Source organism: Formica exsecta, unplaced genomic scaffold, assembly GCF_003651465.1.
Source record: "Formica exsecta isolate Colony F162 unplaced genomic scaffold, ASM365146v1 scaffold272, whole genome shotgun sequence".
Taxonomy (NCBI): Eukaryota; Metazoa; Arthropoda; class Insecta; order Hymenoptera; family Formicidae; genus Formica; species Formica exsecta.
In genome coordinates, this window is record NW_021849984.1 from 233,516 (window position 1) to 252,269 (window position 18,754).

At 40.7% G+C, this 18,754-nt stretch overlaps 1 protein-coding gene across 1 annotated transcript in view; it reads right to left on the minus strand.

Annotated features, from left to right (window-relative positions):
- The window catches only part of LOC115237109 (methyltransferase-like protein 9), a 36,344-nt gene extending 32,255 nt beyond the window's left edge, over window positions 1–4,089 (minus strand). Inside the window, exon 1 of the mRNA XM_029809961.1 lies at window positions 3,676–4,089. Within this exon, the coding sequence (XP_029665821.1) occupies window positions 3,676–3,885 (210 nt within the window). The 5' untranslated portion in view covers window positions 3,886–4,089. The remainder of the gene's footprint in view (window positions 1–3,675) is intronic.
- Between the last annotated feature and the right edge of the window lie 14,665 nt (window positions 4,090–18,754).

Sequence of the window (18,754 nt, forward strand, 5' to 3'; positions counted from 1 at the left end):
CCGAACGACGAGGATGACGATGGCAGCGGGGGACACGAAGTGATGTCTCGCGTCGATTTCGTAAGGAGGGGAAAAGGAAACCTCGCGGGGCATCTCATCCCCCAAGTTTCCCTCCCGCCGCTACCCCTTGGCTCCGCACGAAATTCAAATTTCTCGTTTCACGCGACCGAATGGGATTCTTCCCTTCTCCCGTGAGCGAGCACCTGCCCAAGTACGTGCCGCAGTCGTCGGAGTCGAGATCGATTCGCTTCGCGTCTCGCGGAAGGAAGGAGGGAGATGGGGAGAAGGATGGTGTGCTCGCGAATACGGAGATAAAAGCCGCTGTTTTTTCTTTCTCCCTTACCGCGGGCGAGATGCGACTGGATTGTCCGGACTGATTCGAGTGATGAAGATGAGCTTGATCTGAAGATGTAATTTCGACTCTAAGTTCGAGGGTTGCAGAGAGCGAGATTGTGGAAAATTTTATACAGAAAGCGAAACTTATTTGAGAATAGAGACACAGAGAGAGAGTTCTCAAAATTTTTGAAAATAACTCGAAATGAATAGGAAAATTCTAGAGAATTACTTTCAGAGAATGAAAATCTTGAAAATTAGCATCGTGTGTAATATGGAAAAATTTACTATGAAGAAAATGCGAGTCGAGTTTAGTAGAAATTATTCATGATACATAATTGACGAGAGTTATTTATTATCTACGATGTAATTAATGCACAAAAACATTGAAGGATGTATTTTTTTATACTTTATATTTTCTGGAAACTTTGAGGAAAGTTTGAGAGAATTCGAAGAAATCCTGAAAAGATTCAGAATTTGTCTAGAAATATACAGTGAATCTGTGTATGTATATAGAAAAACTTACAGGAAAAATTTCTTTCAAAATATTATAAATATTTCGAAGCAATTATATACAATTCAGTATAATAAATTAAGCAAATTTTGATTTACCAAAAATAGGAAACAAATGCGTGAAAATGTAAATGCTTCAAAGGCTTCAGATAAGATGAGATCATCAGTTTTAAATTAAGTCTTACTAATTTGAGATAGGAAAATATTGTCGAAGCGATAATACACATACACATATATTGCAAATACATCGATAACGATATATTAATAGATAACGTTATCTTTCGATGATGTTTATGTAGAATTAGCAAGAAAAACTGTTTTTATATAATAATTTATTATTTATAGTATATATAATGCATAAATAAATATGTAAAATAATATATAATCACTATCATATTACTATTAAAGTAAATTCTATATTTTTTAAGTTTTTTCTATATTTTTGTTTATATTAATTCCGTGATTATAATGCCATTATATGTGTACTAAATTTATAAATAAAGTATTAAATACAAAATTTATATGTATATACAATATATTTATATTAAAAACTATTTTAAAAATAAATATATATTTTTTAATATTATTTGATTATAAAATATTTGAATTTTCCTTTAAAACTCTAAAACATATTGAATATATCGTTAATATTACGTTCAACGATTTTATTTATGATAATAAAGACCATATTATATGATATCAGTCTCATATTTAATAAGTTAAGTGTTGGAGCAATTCAATCAATTAAACCTCTCCAGAGATTGCGAAAAATAAATAAAAAGTCCATTGCAAACGTATTCGATATTGAAAGCTTGGATAAAAAATAAATAAGTTCGCTTTTCCAATCGGCCAATTCATTCAAATAAATTATTTATCATTTAATGTCCAATAAATAATAAAAATTGCAGAATGAATTTAGTTTTGGTAATGTGTGAATATATGTCTAATGTGTTTTTGCAATTATTAAAATATATTATGAATAACGACGACAAATAAAAAGATATAAGAATAAAACTCAATATATTCATCAAAATAAAAAACAAATTACTTTTTCTTATATATTTCGAATATAATATAAAAGAACATATAACATAATTTTATATCTAATAATTTCTTCTAAAATATCTTGTTTTTACGACTTTTCAGTAATGTTTGACAAGTTAGTGATCTAGTTTCTCGTGTCTCCGGTTACATCTACATTCCAGATCGACGAAGCTCGCGACCAGGTATTTTTCACTTCAATCGTAAAGTGCACGATCGTGATCGCCGCGAGTTAAATTGGCGTAGACTTCTTCGCCGTAATTATAAATAGGATAGGAAAACGCGGAGAGGGGGGGGGGGGATCCAATATGTCGTGGATAGTGCCCGAAGCGGTCCCGAGGATGTTTCAGGAATATCGAGGACGTAATTATCCCGTAATTGCCGAGCGCGGTCTTAACTCTTGAGCAGCTCTACGTCTCGGCGGTTATCCGAGTGGGGATAGTCAGTGGTTGGCCTTGTGCGGTAATTGTACTAATTATTACAGCCCCTTTCCCCCTCGCCCGCGCCCCTGCCCCCATGCAACGCCGGTTTCCTCCCCCCGGCCGCCCAATTACCCCTGTTGGCCCGCGCGCGCGCGCGAGAGAGAGAGAGAGAGAGAGAGAGAGCGAGAATCCGGACTCGCGAAGATTTCAGAAAAAAACCTCGTTTCTTGGAAAAAAATCTTTGTTAGCGCCCGACAGATATGTCCGTCGTAAAATTAACGGTGGGAGGTTTCTTGGAAATCGTAATTAATTTATGGCTGCATAAATTAGGGGTAATCGACAATGAATTAATATAAGGCATGCGAGTATAAGACGGAGTATCGGTGTAGTGGCCCGTTAAATTTTGCGATGATTAAAAAAGAATTAAAAAAGCAATATGTGTAATTAACCTTCACAGAAAGCGTGTACAATGCTTTATTTTTCATAACATTAATTAATATAATAGTTTTATTTTTTTTTGAGATTTAAATCTTAAAAAATTGTCTGTTTGTAAAAAATTCGAGATTAATCTAATAAATTTTCTTTAAAGTTCCAATTGTGATAAATAAATAGTACTTTATTTATCATATTTCTTATACAAAATCAAACACAAAACAATGTAAACTTTATAACTTAATTTTTTATAGTTTAATTATATCAATAATAAGATCGATTTTTTTTTATCCATCATGATATGCAATAGATTCGATAACCTTTGAAAAATATGTTTAATAGATTAGTTTGCGCGCGCAATATTCCCATTTACAACCATACACACCTTCGTTTTCATATATATATATATATATTATCTCATTTGTTTCTATTTTATAAATATAACTTAAATAATTTTGTAGGCGTATATTTTATCTTTAATTAAATGTCACATTGACATAGCAATTTAATTAATATAATAGTTTTGTAATATATGCGAATAAATGCAAATTTAATATATTTACGTCGAATTAAAGAGCCACGGTATATCGTGGCGCGTTTCGTGACGCTTACGGTCCTGAGACCATTGACGTGACCCCAAGCGGCGACACGGAAAGCGGTGTCGCGCGCGGCGAGAGGTAAACATTGCCGCAGGCCGCGTGTAATCCTGTAACAGACAGAGCGGAGCGCGAGAGAGACAAAACACACATTCTCATCGAGATAACAACAATACCTATGCTTACGTGGCACTGTGCTTTACGCGCATCTCGCGTACGCTCCCTCTAATAGAAAAGAAAAAGAGAACCTTGCATCTCGCTCGCTCTCTGCGTCTGTCTCATTGTCAGCATCTCTCGTTAAAATTGACAGCGATACAAAAATGATCTGTCTCACTCACCCTACGCTTGTCGTACGCCGCCAGCCACTCGTCCGCCTTCCGTTTGTCGTAGAGCACCCTGGCGAGGTTGCCGTGTGGCCGGTAAGTCCGTATGGAACGACTCCCATCGTCTCCGCGTCCATCGACATTGCCGGTGATGACGCAGCAGGTGGTATCCTGACAACCGTAGGCGCACCTGACGATCTGGGGCTCATCCGCGCCCGCCGCCATGCTTACCGCGATTTAACGCGCACACACGTCCGAGCACGTCGACAGATCACTGCTACGGATACATGGCGATTAAGCGGCGATACCTCGCGACGTGAATCATCGGATCGACGATCCTAATCGCGACGTCAACGAGGCGCACAAACGTAAATCGGGCGCCTCGTCGTCACGTAAACACCGCACTTTCTCAACACGTGGCCATATTGCGACGGTGGCGCCGTGCTAGCAACGCTCGAAGCTAGCAACTCGTCCGAAGTTAGCCGGCAACTGACCGACCGATCGACCGACCGACCGACCGCGCGACGCGCCGTAATCGTGTGACGTCATCAGTTCGAAATGCGGTACGTCGACGCGTCGTAGGCGATGTTGACATATTTTGTTGCTCGTTCCTCGACGAATTTGCGTATGGATTTTGTTGATTGTTGTCAGTACGTGTGCCAGTATATGTGTGTGTGTGTGTGTGTGCGTCGATACAACGAGGGAATGAGTATTAACATCGACAACAGTCGGCAGAAGATGATCGCGATGTAAGGAGCGAAATTAAGTATGTTTCTTTCTCTCTCTCTCTCTCTCTCTCTCTCTCTCTCTCTCTCTCTCTCTCTCTCTCTCTCTCTCTCTCTCTCTCTCTCTCTTTCTCATTCATATTTCTACAAATTAACTACCGATAGTTGAACGAATATATGAGTGCACACTTACTATTACGAATAAAAAGTAGCTCTCTATTTACTCAAAAAATAAAGAAATATGACGATTGCCCTTTATAAAGTACATCTTTATTCAAAGCATCGAAATTTGAGAATCCGCTCTCTGAAGTTAATTATGGCGCTTTCAGTTGATCTTTGCGTTTTGTGGAACGTGATATAGATATTCATATATATCATTCCGAAAAAATATCGTAAGTCGAACATTTTAAACGCATGCGATGCGTTAATATGGCGTTTAAAATATTCTTTAGACCAATGCGTATGAATATTCTCTCTGTGCATCATATTTATTCCGCATATTTAAATGTTTCTCTCTCGTTACATTACATAAAACCGAGAAGTATATAAAACAATCAACGCCACGAACGAAATTAACAAAACATATACGGTGCTCCGAAACCATCACAAGCCTGGTTTTGCATATCTCTCGCATTTTTTTATCGGCCAACGTTCCTCCCCCGAAGGAAGTTACCGAGTTGGGCATGAAAGTTTTAGGCGGGATAAATATGGGACGGGGAAAGTACTCGGCGCACAGGTCCGATGAATATTTTAGACGCCATATTGACGCATCGCGCGCGATTCTCTCTCTCTCTCTCTCTCTTTCTCTCTTTCTCGCGTGCTCTCATCGCTCCGCTCGTTCGCACGCGCGCGCTGATAATTCATTAATTTATGATAAGCTCGGTCGGGCCGCCCACGGGCCACATCCTCTCCCTCTCCCACACGCCATAAATCATTTTCGCGTCTGACATTAATTGCGCGCCACCCCTCGTTACGAGGAGAAATGAGATTTTTTTAATTGGCGAATTTTTCACCGTCGCTGACACCCTGCCACCCGCTTCCGAATATTCCCCAGTTCTTCTTGTAATACGTATTGAAGAGAAAGAGATAGAGAGAGAGAGAGAGGGAGGTGGAAAAGAGAGAATGTGGCATGAGATATGCCGTGCATAATGACTTTCTTAAATTTGACAATGATACGCTGAAAAGGTCTTTTATATTTTGCGCGAACCAAAATATGTTTTATAGCGATTTTATACCGTGCATCTGTGATTAGATTAATTTAATATAAATTGATCATATATTTTCCTGTGTGTGCGTGTGTGTATTTTATTTTGTCCCCGTTATAATAACTACTAAATTATGAAGGAACAAATAAAGGATAAAAAGATAAAATCATACATATACAAATAGTACACGTTTTTAGGTAGTACATTAAATTAATTTTGATAAATAATGTCTTTAAAAACATAGACAGGAGTATAATTATAACACATCTATATTAAACTTAAACGTGATGTGAGAACGTTTTTAAATTTAGATTAAATTGCATCGTTCCTGACCTTGTCAAAGACTTGTTTGGGCTATGCTCGACATTTAACGTCTAAACAACGTGTGGCGCACGTGGCCTTGCAGAAAGCATCGCGTGCGATCGCCTTGCAATACATTCCTATGTCTCTTTCGACCGCCATAAAAAAATCGAGAATTCGAATATTTTCGGTAACAATCATGAGTTATCAATTTGTTTTTTTGACAGTCGTAATGTTATATACACGCACACACTCAATCCTTTATAATTTTTTATACCCGTTCATAATAAAATTAATAGCTAAAAATCGGTTTCTTCAATCTCTATTTCAGGAACAATAAAATATAATTGTACATATAAAAACAAAAATATTTTATTTAATATCTCTTTTCGTCATGAGAAATATTCTTTTGTCATGTGATTTTAATAGAATTACAATACATATAATATATAATGCATTATTTAAATATTGTTTACTTAAATTTTATTTTTTACAAGAAAAAATTACATAAATAATACAATAATTAATAATTCATTTGTAAATTATTATTTGAAAGATGTCAAATTTTTGATAACTGGTTGTTAAAAATAGTTAGCTAAGTGCATTATTAATCTTTAAGGCATTGACAAATGATAATTCTTTGTAAATATGCTAAATAATCGGCGCGCTACTCGTTATTCTTATAAGATTAATCGAAAGCGCTAAATTAACTTCGGAATAGATAGCGAATTTTATTGAATGCGAATGCTGTTGCTGGCCGACGTAGGTACGAGATTCCTCGTACGCGTAAAATATAAATCGCATTAGCAAGTCAAAGTACACCACTCTCCCGCAGAGTCCCATTTTGAGACATTCCTACCTACGTCCGGCGCTTCGGAAGGGCCTTAACTCGATAAGTCCCCTCGGTACCTGAAGTGAGCTCATAATCGTGAACGAAGCGCGCAACCGCTTATTACAACCGAGGGCATTGTAAATTTGCAGGGAAGAAGCGGAGAAGTGCAGAAGCGAGAGCGAGGATGAGAGCGGGAGAGATATGGAGAGGAGGAGCGAGTGAAGGAGGACGACAGGTAAGCTAAGAAAAGAGAGAAGAGAGAAAGGGAATGAGAAAGAGAGAATGAGCGAGGAAGGACAAGAGGGAAGAATGGGGGGAGGGGGGCAAGTCAGGGAAAAGAATAAGATGAGGGAGGCAAAGAGGAGTCGAAAGGACAAAGCGGCGCAAAACGTGCCCCTCAGGCATCTAAAGTCTTTCTTCAGCGTTGAAAATTTATCGTTCTACAAGCGCCGGCGAACAGAAAAATAGCGGGAAAGGAGTGGCAAGGGGGGGGGAAGAGAAGGGGAGAGGGGAGGGAGGGTAGGAAGACGAAGAGGAAGTGGGTGCCGAGAGGAGATATACGGACAGGCGCGTTTTGTTCCATTTATCCGGGCAAATCTAGATTTTACACCGAAAGCCGGTGTTTAAGATAATGAGAACATTTCTCTTTCTTTTTCAAGCTCCGGGCATAATTAACGGTACGCGTGTGGAAAACGCTAATTAATCCCCATACGAAGATGCAAGACGTTATTAGAAAAGGGCGCGCGCGTATGCGTAAACGTGTGTGTATATACGCTTGATGATTAATCGTGCCTATAATTATGCAGTTGAAACTCGCGTCTCTTGTGCGTGGTATAAGTGCGTATATAAGTCGATGTCGGCGCGATAATCCAAAAGCGGGAAAACGGTTTTAAATTCCAGGCACATGTTTCGAGAAATAATTTAATTACGCTGGGATATAACGATAGTAAAGTGACGACGATAATTTGACGTTTAATGCGTAGTGAAGCGACTTATATTCCAACCGAAGACGTTTTTCTTTAGGAGTGCCTATCGAAAGAGAATCTCTAAATGGAGACGCTACGATGTAGCTTGTACTCGTAAGGTGGGCTTTGATGTCCGTCTGCGTTAATTCACGATAACAATCATAGGATTGTTGGGGAGAGTATGCTTATACGTCACGCGTTTATCTTGAGATATACGCAGATTAATGAATCTCGTTTTCTCTCTCATGATCTTTCTCTCATAATAATATTTAATGAATTTATCAGATTTTTATTTATCATTTCGGTATTTCTTGGCTATTACAATACAATTGGGGCTAGATTGAAAGCCTTTATTATTATCATCTTGATTATTATCATAGAACACAATTTGCCTGGTGCCTCGATTAAAAAAAAAATTAGAAAGAAATATATATCTTGAATTTATAAAATAAGAATAATAATACTACGTTATCTTTAAAAAATTGCAATTTATGCAATTAAATTTAATCTTAATAAGTTGTAATTAGATACAAATTATATAAAATAAAATTTTATGTAGTAATTTAATAATGCTAATGTTAGTGTAATAAAATAATTTATATACACAAATATAAAATCATTGCATTAGACAATTAAGAATTGATTATTATGCTAATTCGTATACTGAAAGTATTACATATCGTTCTATAATTATATAATATATATCTAGGGTAAAATAATGCACACATAAAAAAACTTTACAAATATTCACCCTATTGCTTGAAATTATCTTGTTCTTGCTTTATGAAATTTTTGATTAATTAATTTATACATCTACGATTTCTAAATCCTTACAAACATAATTCTTCTCGATTTGTGCTATATTTTTATTTCATATATTTTCTCACTGCAATATCATCTCTCAGAATCAATTAAACATATTCGCGCAATCACCTCGGATCGGTAAGTGTTTCTCCGAGAAGCGCACAGTCTCTTTGTTTCTCTTCCTTCGCGAGTTGCATCTCACGTCCTAACCGAGTCCGAGTCTGCGGCTGATTACAGGGGAAAAGGCACCGAAAAGAGATCCACGCACCGCGATCCCCGCTGTTTCTCTCGCCATGCCGCGCCGTGTGGCTCGTTCTTCTTATATCCCTCGTAATAATAATTACCGAGGCGCGCGTGCACGCGACGAAGAGAGTCGAGAGGCTGGTGCGCGAGAGGCGCCTAAACGACTCTGCGGCGGAGACGCGCGTGTGGAGTTCACGCGTGCGGAGTGATGTATGCCCCGTGTGTGCGGCGGGATGCGTAAGACGGGTAGCCTATACGTCTTACATGCCCGGAGGCATCCCAAAGTCGAGTCCCTCGGCTTGTGCCGTCGTCGCACACGCACGCACGCGCGTACGTGCGTGTATACGGGATGTACACACACACACACAAGCGCGCGTGCCACGATGCGGCGACGACGCACGAATGTATGTATGTATGTGTGTATGTACGCGGCCGTGTCCAAAGTCGGGCACGCTCTATGTTCGACTTTGTATTACACGCCTCCCCGCTACGAGCCGAATCTCTCGCTCCTCGAAGAACGCGCGTTAATTACGCCGCGGGACGCGCGATGGTGTTAAGTCACGGGGACGTTAACGAGTCCGCCACAGGTAGTTAGACCGGACCGCTTGTCCACGCGATGGGATATACAAGTAATGTTGTAATTCGTATGTGGATTTCTTGATGTTAATATATCGTCGCTCGTTTCGTTGCGTCAACCATTAGCATTAATATCTAGTGATCAAACTTATGTTTATCAGTTTTGGAAAATAAGGGACACGCATTCGTTCTATCATCATTATAGCTATATAGCTAATGATTAAGATTGCTGATATATTTTACATGTAGGAATTCCATTAATGGCTTCGAAGCCGATAAATTTTCGTCCAGAATATTGGACGAATGAATGTCGATGTTAGAGGTGTGAAAGGGCAGTATATGTTTAAATGAATATTCCGTTTATCCTTTCTGCGGACACATTCTACGTATGCATAAAAACTTGAATATGCGGTGAATAAATTACCATAATAACTGGCCATACGGAGTTAAGGCTAGTCATTGAACGGCGCCATGGCGCATTAAACTTATACAGTCATTAACGCCGTCGTTACTTGGAGGGAATTAAATCGACGATAGCTTCCGCATACCGTATTCAATAAATTAAAAAGAACCACAAAATTTATTTTCCTTCACGCGTAATTAATATATTAAATATAATATATAAAGAGCCGCACACACACACACACACACACATAAATAGAATATGTCACGTGCCGCATCTTATTGAAGCTAATACGAGTGTAGATCTATTCAGACATAAAACGCGACGGGATAGAATAAATAAGAAGCCGGGTGCTCTTTGCCTTCAGCGGCCGACCGCGAAATGATCCCGCGAGATCTTGCGGACGACAATCTCAATACTCATTACGAATTTTCCGAGTATGTACATACGTATATTATTTGCGGCGCATACGGTAGTAGCAGAAAAGAACGGCGAGGAGTCGGCGACGCGCGCATAAGGCGATGGCGCAAGAACTCGTACGTCTTCGGCGAAGCGCAGAAATCAGGGTCGTTAACACCGGGTGCGCCGCGCCGCGCCGCGCCGACGCGGATTGTCCGGAGAGGTCGGTACCTTCCTTTTTTGGATTATATACATACGTACGGGGCGCGCGTACGCGTACCCCTCGTACGCGAACGGACGGATATACACATTGATTGCATTTTTGCGTCCGCGCGCGCGCGGGTAATAATGCTAATTTGGAAAATAGAAATGGGCATCAGCGGGCGGTCGGGCGGACTGTGGAACATACGGTAGCACGGGTAGCGCTAATGCCTCGTTTTTGTCCTCCTCCTTCCTCGCTTTTGCCCTTCTCTGCCTCCTCCTCCTTCTTCTTCACCTTCTCCATCTGCCCCCCTAGTCCGCCACCACCGCCACCACCATCGTCTCCTCCTCGTCCTGGAGAGACTCTTTCCACCACCACCACCACCACCACCACCACCACCACCACCACCACCACCACCACCACCACCACCACCACCACCACCACCACCACCACCACCACCACCACCACCACCACCACCACCACCACCACCACCACCACCACCACCACCACCACCACCACCACCACCACCACCACCACCACCACCACCACCACCACCACCACCACCTCTTCCTCCTTCTGCTGCTGCTACTGCAGCACCACCGCCACCGTCTCTCGTCTCCTCTTCGTCGAATGCGAGGCTACGGCGGCAGGCGACATAATGACGGCCAGACCTCAAACCTCAAACTCCTAACTGAATCATGAGTCCTCTCCGCTCGTCCGCGCCCGGGACTAACTTCCACAGGCGCGGCTTCTCGATTTACCGCGTTGCGGCTCCCTCCTGGGTAAGAGAGGAGAGCCGCGTTCTACGTGCCGAGGTCGTTTTGTCCTTTTCGTTTCGGCGACTCTCTCTCAGGGCCGACTTTTGTGTCGTATTGAATCGCAAACGACCGGGCGGAACGAATTTATTTTCCTTCACGCGTAATTAATATATTAAATATAATATATAAAGAGCCGCACACACACACACACATAAATAGAATATGTCACGTGCCGCATCTTATTGAAGCTAATACGAGTGTAGATCTATTCAGACATAAAACGCGACGGGATAGAATAAATAAGAAGCCGGGTGCTCTTTGCCTTCAGCGGCCGACCGCGAAATGATCCCGCGAGATCTTGCGGACGACAATCTCAATACTCATTACGAATTTTCCGAGTATGTACATACGTATATTATTTGCGGCGCATACGGTAGTAGCAGAAAAGAACGGCGAGGAGTCGGCGACGCGCGCATAAGGCGATGGCGCAAGAACTCGTACGTCTTCGGCGAAGCGCAGAAATCAGGGTCGTTAACACCGGGTGCGCCGCGCCGCGCCGCGCCGACGCGGATTGTCCGGAGAGGTCGGTACCTTCCTTTTTTGGATTATATACATACGTACGGGGCGCGCGTACGCGTACCCCTCGTACGCGAACGGACGGATATACACATTGATTGCATTTTTGCGTCCGCGCGCGCGCGGGTAATAATGCTAATTTGGAAAATAGAAATGGGCATCAGCGGGCGGTCGGGCGGACTGTGGAACATACGGTAGCACGGGTAGCGCTAATGCCTCGTTTTTGTCCTCCTCCTTCCTCGCTTTTGCCCTTCTCTGCCTCCTCCTCCTTCTTCTTCACCTTCTCCATCTGCCCCCCTAGTCCGCCACCACCGCCACCACCATCGTCTCCTCCTCGTCCTGGAGAGACTCTTTCCACCACCACCACCACCACCACCACCACCTCTTCCTCCTTCTGCTGCTGCTACTGCAGCACCACCGCCACCGTCTCTCGTCTCCTCTTCGTCGAATGCGAGGCTACGGCGGCAGGCGACATAATGACGGCCAGACCTCAAACCTCAAACTCCTAACTGAATCATGAGTCCTCTCCGCTCGTCCGCGCCCGGGACTAACTTCCACAGGCGCGGCTTCTCGATTTACCGCGTTGCGGCTCCCTCCTGGGTAAGAGAGGAGAGCCGCGTTCTACGTGCCGAGGTCGTTTTGTCCTTTTCGTTTCGGCGACTCTCTCTCAGGGCCGACTTTTGTGTCGTATTGAATCGCAAACGACCGGGCGGAACGGAGGGGGTGCTGCCGCGAGGAGAACAAGGACGTGTGCGGATTGCATTTTTTTACAACTCACGCGTCGTGATTGCGAAACAGTCGCACTCAAGCTTTTAGCTTCTGCAAATTGCCACTCGAAATGTTAGGTGCAATCGTAATATACGGCACGTTTTAAAAAAATAAGACCGTGTTAATGTAAAATCCTATTATTTAATTATACATTTTATATTTCTCTCCGTATTAAAAGAAATAAATTCAATTTACAATTTTGTGTTATCTTCTTATCAGAAAAAAAAGATTGAAATATGGAAATTCTAATCTTATGTCAGTATTTTTCGTACAATTAAAAACTCAATTAAAATGTTCGCATAATATATATGTCGCATTAATATTGAATTTTTATTATGTCAAATATTACTTATATTTAGAGATGCTTTGTTAATAATTTTTACATTTTCATTTAATCTGTACACATGATATTTTATATAATGCTAACCTTACGCCTCTTATTATTACGGTTACATCGGAATAGCTCGATGTATAACGTGCCTTGTGGTCGAGGTAAGAGATGTGGCACTGGAAACTTTTCGGAAACCTTTATAATGGGTTCAATAAAAAGCGCCCCTATGGGACGCATGTGCCACAATGATCTTTCTTTCAAACCGCAAGTCCGGTCGATCCCTCGTTTGATTCCTGCGACAGGTAATCAATAAGCGAACGAATAGCGTGCAGGAAATTCTCGATTTAAGCGGAGGCGTCTGATACAACGTCAAATTGACATCATGTCTAATTTGTTTATCATTTTTGTTGGTGTGATTCATAGATATTGTTATTTACTAACACCATGTTATTAGTCCTCTCGTCTACTATTCGCATAGATTAGATCCGTTAAATTGTTACAAATATCAAATCGATCAATCTTTCTTTGTAGTTTCCCAAAATCGTTAATAAAATTAATATAAGACATAAAAAGATGTAAGAGATTGAATAATATTTGTATAATATTTAATTTAAAGCTTTAAACAAATATTTCGGACTAATTAAATTTAAGCAATAGACTTTTTTTAGCTCAGGATTAAAAAAATATATTAAAATTTCTATTGTTATTAAACTATTGTCAATTGGACAATATTGACGCCATTTTTAACTAGATATAACGTAATTATCATAGATACATATATTCTATGAACGTCCTATGCTCGATTAATGGTAAAAGATAAAATATACCTCAAAACGAAGAGTTTTTTTTCTTCGCATGCTTGTCACGTACGGCCCTCTTTCTCACGAAAGTATTGAGGCCGATGAGGCTACAGAAGAAAGCAGCCTCTTACACAGTAACTGTTACTTCTTAGGGGGTTTTAAAAGGGGTTGAAAGGACATTATACCAACGAACGGGGGAAGATCGAGGTTGACATTTTACCGAAGTCGCTAGCACGAAGTCGTTGTTGCTGTGACGAAAAGGTTTTACTCTTTTAATGTTTCAGAGCGTGCTACGAGTATGCCATTAGGCATCCTGTAAAATTAAAGAAAATTACATTATAGCTTTGTGTTTAAAAGTACAAAGAATTGAAAAAAAATATTACCATTTACATAGACATATTATGTGTAATTTATTCGAATTATTTATCTTATTGATTTGTAGTCACATACATACACACACACGTGCAAATTAAGACATTTAAAAAAAATTGTATTGCGTGTTTATAACAAAAAGTTTAAAATACAACAAGACAATTTATATTATAATGAAAATATATATCTACAAATAATGAAATAAATAAATAACTGAGAATAATATACATATATATTTATAATGAATTGATGACTATACTAATCATGCATAATGAATTGATGAAATTGATATCTTTTCTTTTGATTGCTGCTGTATGTTAAAATTGAAGACAATATTTTTGTCAATGTCTACAAAAATCTTAAGAAAATTTTGTATAATTAAGTGGAGATTAGTATATTTGAAACATGTATTGGAAACATATATAAAAGGAAACAAGGTACTGATATAATTTAACTCCCTTAATATCATTATCATCTAATTATGAAGAAGAGCTTTTGATGAAAAGATCGAAAAAAATTATCAATTACTTTTTTTTTTAATTATAATCAATTATCTTGTAAATCATAATCAACTACTTTTTAATAATTTTAATTAATTAGTAATTATTATAATTTGAAAGGGAGCCTATAGTGAATCGAGAATAAATTGATAAACAATGGTTGTTGACGATGATAAATATAGACGTTTGTTGTTATATTTGATATTTTCCTTGGTTGACGGCGAGCTAGCGGAAACCAAAATCGAGCAAGAAAGCGAGCAATGAGTTATGTAGCGTTCTTAACGCGTTCAATCGACGGATCGACTTTTTCTCGCCGATCTGTCGTCAGCTGGCTTGCATTTCGCGCCCCTTATGCCGAGCCTGAAGGAGACGAACAAGTCCTTTGCGCCGTGCGGACCATGACAAAGCGCATATCTTACTAGATATAACGTGAATGAGAAAATACGAGACTGGAAATACTTGTGCTAGTCGCTAGAAGGACGCGAGAAGAACGATGATTCATTTAAAAGGATGTAAAATTATGTTAAACACCAGGAGAGAATATAGAGTCTTTTATAGCTTCTAATTTTCTTATCTTTATTAATCACATATTGACTAGTACTATGTTTTTAAAAATCATCCGTTTCCATTTAATGCGGCTTATATATTAGATATTCCCATATCAAATTTCATTAAATTGTTATACATGATTAGTAATTAGATTTTATCGTAATCTCTATAAATAAAAATATATTATTTAATACATGTAAAACGGGAAAATTATTATTAATGCATACTTAGATATTTTCGTTGGTTTTTATCATTTTTTTGACGTGTTTTTCAATTCTTTTTATACTAGCTATTTGAAATTTAATATTTCTGAGCATATAATTGCAAGAAAGCTGTCTAATTATTTAAATCTTTTGTTGACATACAACGCAAAACGGCTTCCCACGAATCGTAACGATGAAAGAGCGTAAGCTATAATAACGTTAAAACTCAAATAAAAGCAACAGGATAAATTCAGCAAATTGTAACGACAGACTCGGCGTGAACTAGTCGAAGATCAGTGCGAGAGAAGCGCGAAGAGAAAACCGAAGCGGAGATCTTTGGTTATGGGGGACGGGAATGAAGGAAGGGAGGGAAAAATATAATGGTAGCCGGCAAGGTGGGGTGGTATACCATCGATGGATATCGAGTAGGCGAGTTGGTACGTGAGATAATAAGGCGTGCTCGGGCATGCCGATGGAAACCGCACGCGGCATTATTCAAATTGAATCCGGTAAGAATTATTATTGGCGGGCAACTCGGCCCGAGCCGGCTCATTCCGCGGGATCGCATTTGCGAATACGAGGAGGAAAAGAGAAGTCGGAGGGAGAGAGGGTAGGAGATGGAAAAAGAGAGAGAGAAAGAGAGAGAGAGCAGATCAAGGAGAAAAGGACCAAGGGTGATAGGAGGGAGAAAGGGGACGATGGGGGCGGGGGAGACGGTGGGAGAAGAAACGACCGGGAGAGAAGGAGGTGAGATGATGGTGGAGGTGGCTCTCGAGTGGAGGGAACGACCTCGTCATCACGACCTCGGCGAATGATCCGCTGCAGTATCGCCCGATGACCCTGGTGTCATTACGCCTCACTCTCTGGACGTCATTACGCTAATGTCCATCTCCTTTTCTCTCTCCCCCTTTCTTCCCTTCCTTTCCTACACCGTACTGCGCGTCGCGTCGCGTTGCGTTGCGTCGCCTCAATCCGCCGTTCGACGCTTCTTCTTCTTCTTCTTCTTCTTCTCTTGCTTCTTTTTTCTCTTCTCATTCTTTTGGTCACCACACCTTCATTACGAAGTATACTTGACACGGTTTGCTCTCTGACGCGCTTGAAGTAGCTTCACTATATGCGCTTCCAGTCTTCTAGGGGAAGCTAAGGAGAATTCGTTCTGATTGGTACTTAACCTTTGTGATGCGATTTCCTTTTTTATGGTGGTTGCCTGATGGCGAGTGTTTTTACTGTTACCTGCATTCTGCACGGCAAAATTTTCATTTGGGAAATCTTCTCTGTGATTGAAAGCGTGTTATGGACATGCTGTGAAGATATAGAGTTCAAGAAACTTAAGCGCGAGCTGTAACTGCATTGGTAGTTAATTTGAATATTGTACAATAGGATTTATAAATGCTGTTATCATTTGCAATTTGATTACTTTATTAATATTGAAACTAATTTTCATTTCAATAGACTTATAGAGTAAAGAAGTATATGTAACTTTACTTAGATGTATGCCACTTACGTATAAATATGCATATATATATTTCTGTAGAACAGAATTCGTTCTTTTTCGATTTAGAATTTTTTTTTTCATTTCCTTCAAAATTGATATTTTAGCTGAAATTTCTTTTTATATCCATATGCGCCTGAATTATTTCGTTGGTCATTGCAAAAGTCTTGAAATTCAAGCTAATTTGCTTACAAATTGCTTTTCATATAATTTCAAAAACTATTTTTTTTTTTAATGACGATTATTAAAGGAAGTGCCGGATGCAGTACATAAATTAATGAACTTGCAGTAATCTAGTTGATTAACGGCACGCGATTTTTTCTTATTGAAATGTGCAGTAAGGAAAATGCAGGGGAGGAGGCGATGAAATTTTTAACGGCGGCATCGTGGTTTCACGAAGGGGGTTCGACAAGCGCGTCGCACGCACACAAACGTGTTCGTTCCGCCCTGCGGAGAGCGTCCGCGGGGGTTGTTTGAGAAACGGCAGGTGTCCTTCACCGGCTTGAAGGCAGGTGGACCTCTCTGCCGGAAACAGTGAAAGAAGGCCACGTGGACGGAGTGTCCTTTGATGTAGCGCGGACAACGATGCTCGTGACAACGATGCTCACGTTTGTCTTGCCGCTTTGGTATTGATGAATATTTCATCGACTATAATTGCTTGTTAATTAAAGGGGGCCAATTGCTCGATTTAACTACTATTATTTCTTTCACTAGAATGTCTTGCTAATTCCCGTAAAAAATCGTGGAAGGCAATCTCTCATCGAACCGAAAGAATATTACTAAAATATTCGTTATTTTTTGTTATATTATTAATAATCTTTTAGAAAAGAGAAATCGAAGTAATTTTAGGAAAGAGGCGAAAAGAGTAGTTATTTACATACGCATACACAAAGTAGAATATATAATTTGTATAATTTATATAAACCTCAAAGTTGAAGACATTATAAGAGACAAAATAATATACTTATTTAATAGAAAAATTACAATATTGCTTTCTTAGAATGTGTCGATACAAGATGTGAAAGCGTTTGGTACTTTGAAAATTCCCACGAGAGTTATGCTCTCGTGGACCTCATTTGGACATATATGGTTAGTACGAACACACACACACACTATAGAATATCTCGTGAATTGGCGACGACGGTGCTGATTTTCGAAACGAGACGAAATATTAACGAGACGCGCGACCGCCGCTCTAATCCGCGCGAGAAAGGCCCGTCGTCGTGCATCATCGCCCCTTCGTTCCCTTCGATCTTTCGTTTCTTTTTTCGCCCTCTTCCTCGCGCGGATTTCGCTTCGCAGGCATTCCGGTCGCGGTCCGTTCGGGACCGCAGACCACATCGAGCAGTCGGGCGCGCTCGCGCACCGGTAATAACCCTTCGCGAGGGTGAATACGGTTACCGGGGGCCTGGGTTAAAGCCCCGGGTAAGTCCCATCGTTCGCCGCCGCCGTGTTTTTACGGTTCATAATTCAGCCGAGTGTATTTCAAACGCCTGCCAATGCCAGGACCGTAACGCCGATGTTGTACGCCGTTTCGCGCCGTTTCGAACACGGGGCCCGCCCCGGCGCGGCCGGGGTCCGAGCGCGCGGCGGGGCACGGCGGTCGCGGCGGTGGGCAACCCCGGCATTACGAGGCGTCACTTCGGAGCGCGGGAAGATTTAAGGTCGTCATATGCGACGCGAAAACTCGTCACCCACGATTGCCCGGTTATTTATGCACTCTCCATCGGCCGGATGGATAGGGCCCCCGCTCTGCTAGAGTGCCTTAAACGCGCACGCGGACGCGACGGACAATATGTGCGGTTAGATGGCTGTAACTACGACGGTGTTTTACGATCGTCTTAAAAATACCGTCGGGGATATATTTTCGAAGGACAATGTGTGTTGCTCGTCTCGATGCGTGCCGTCGGACGCAACTTCGAGTCTGCGATGGGAATGCGCTCGTTACTTTACAAGCTCTTCGAAAATGCACAGGATGTTGTAACAGGGTTGCCCGTTTAACTCCGTATCGACGTGATTAAATTAGTTCGTATTTGCAGGAATAACTAACATCGGTGAATTATATATTTCTTAATATCCTTCATGCAGGAT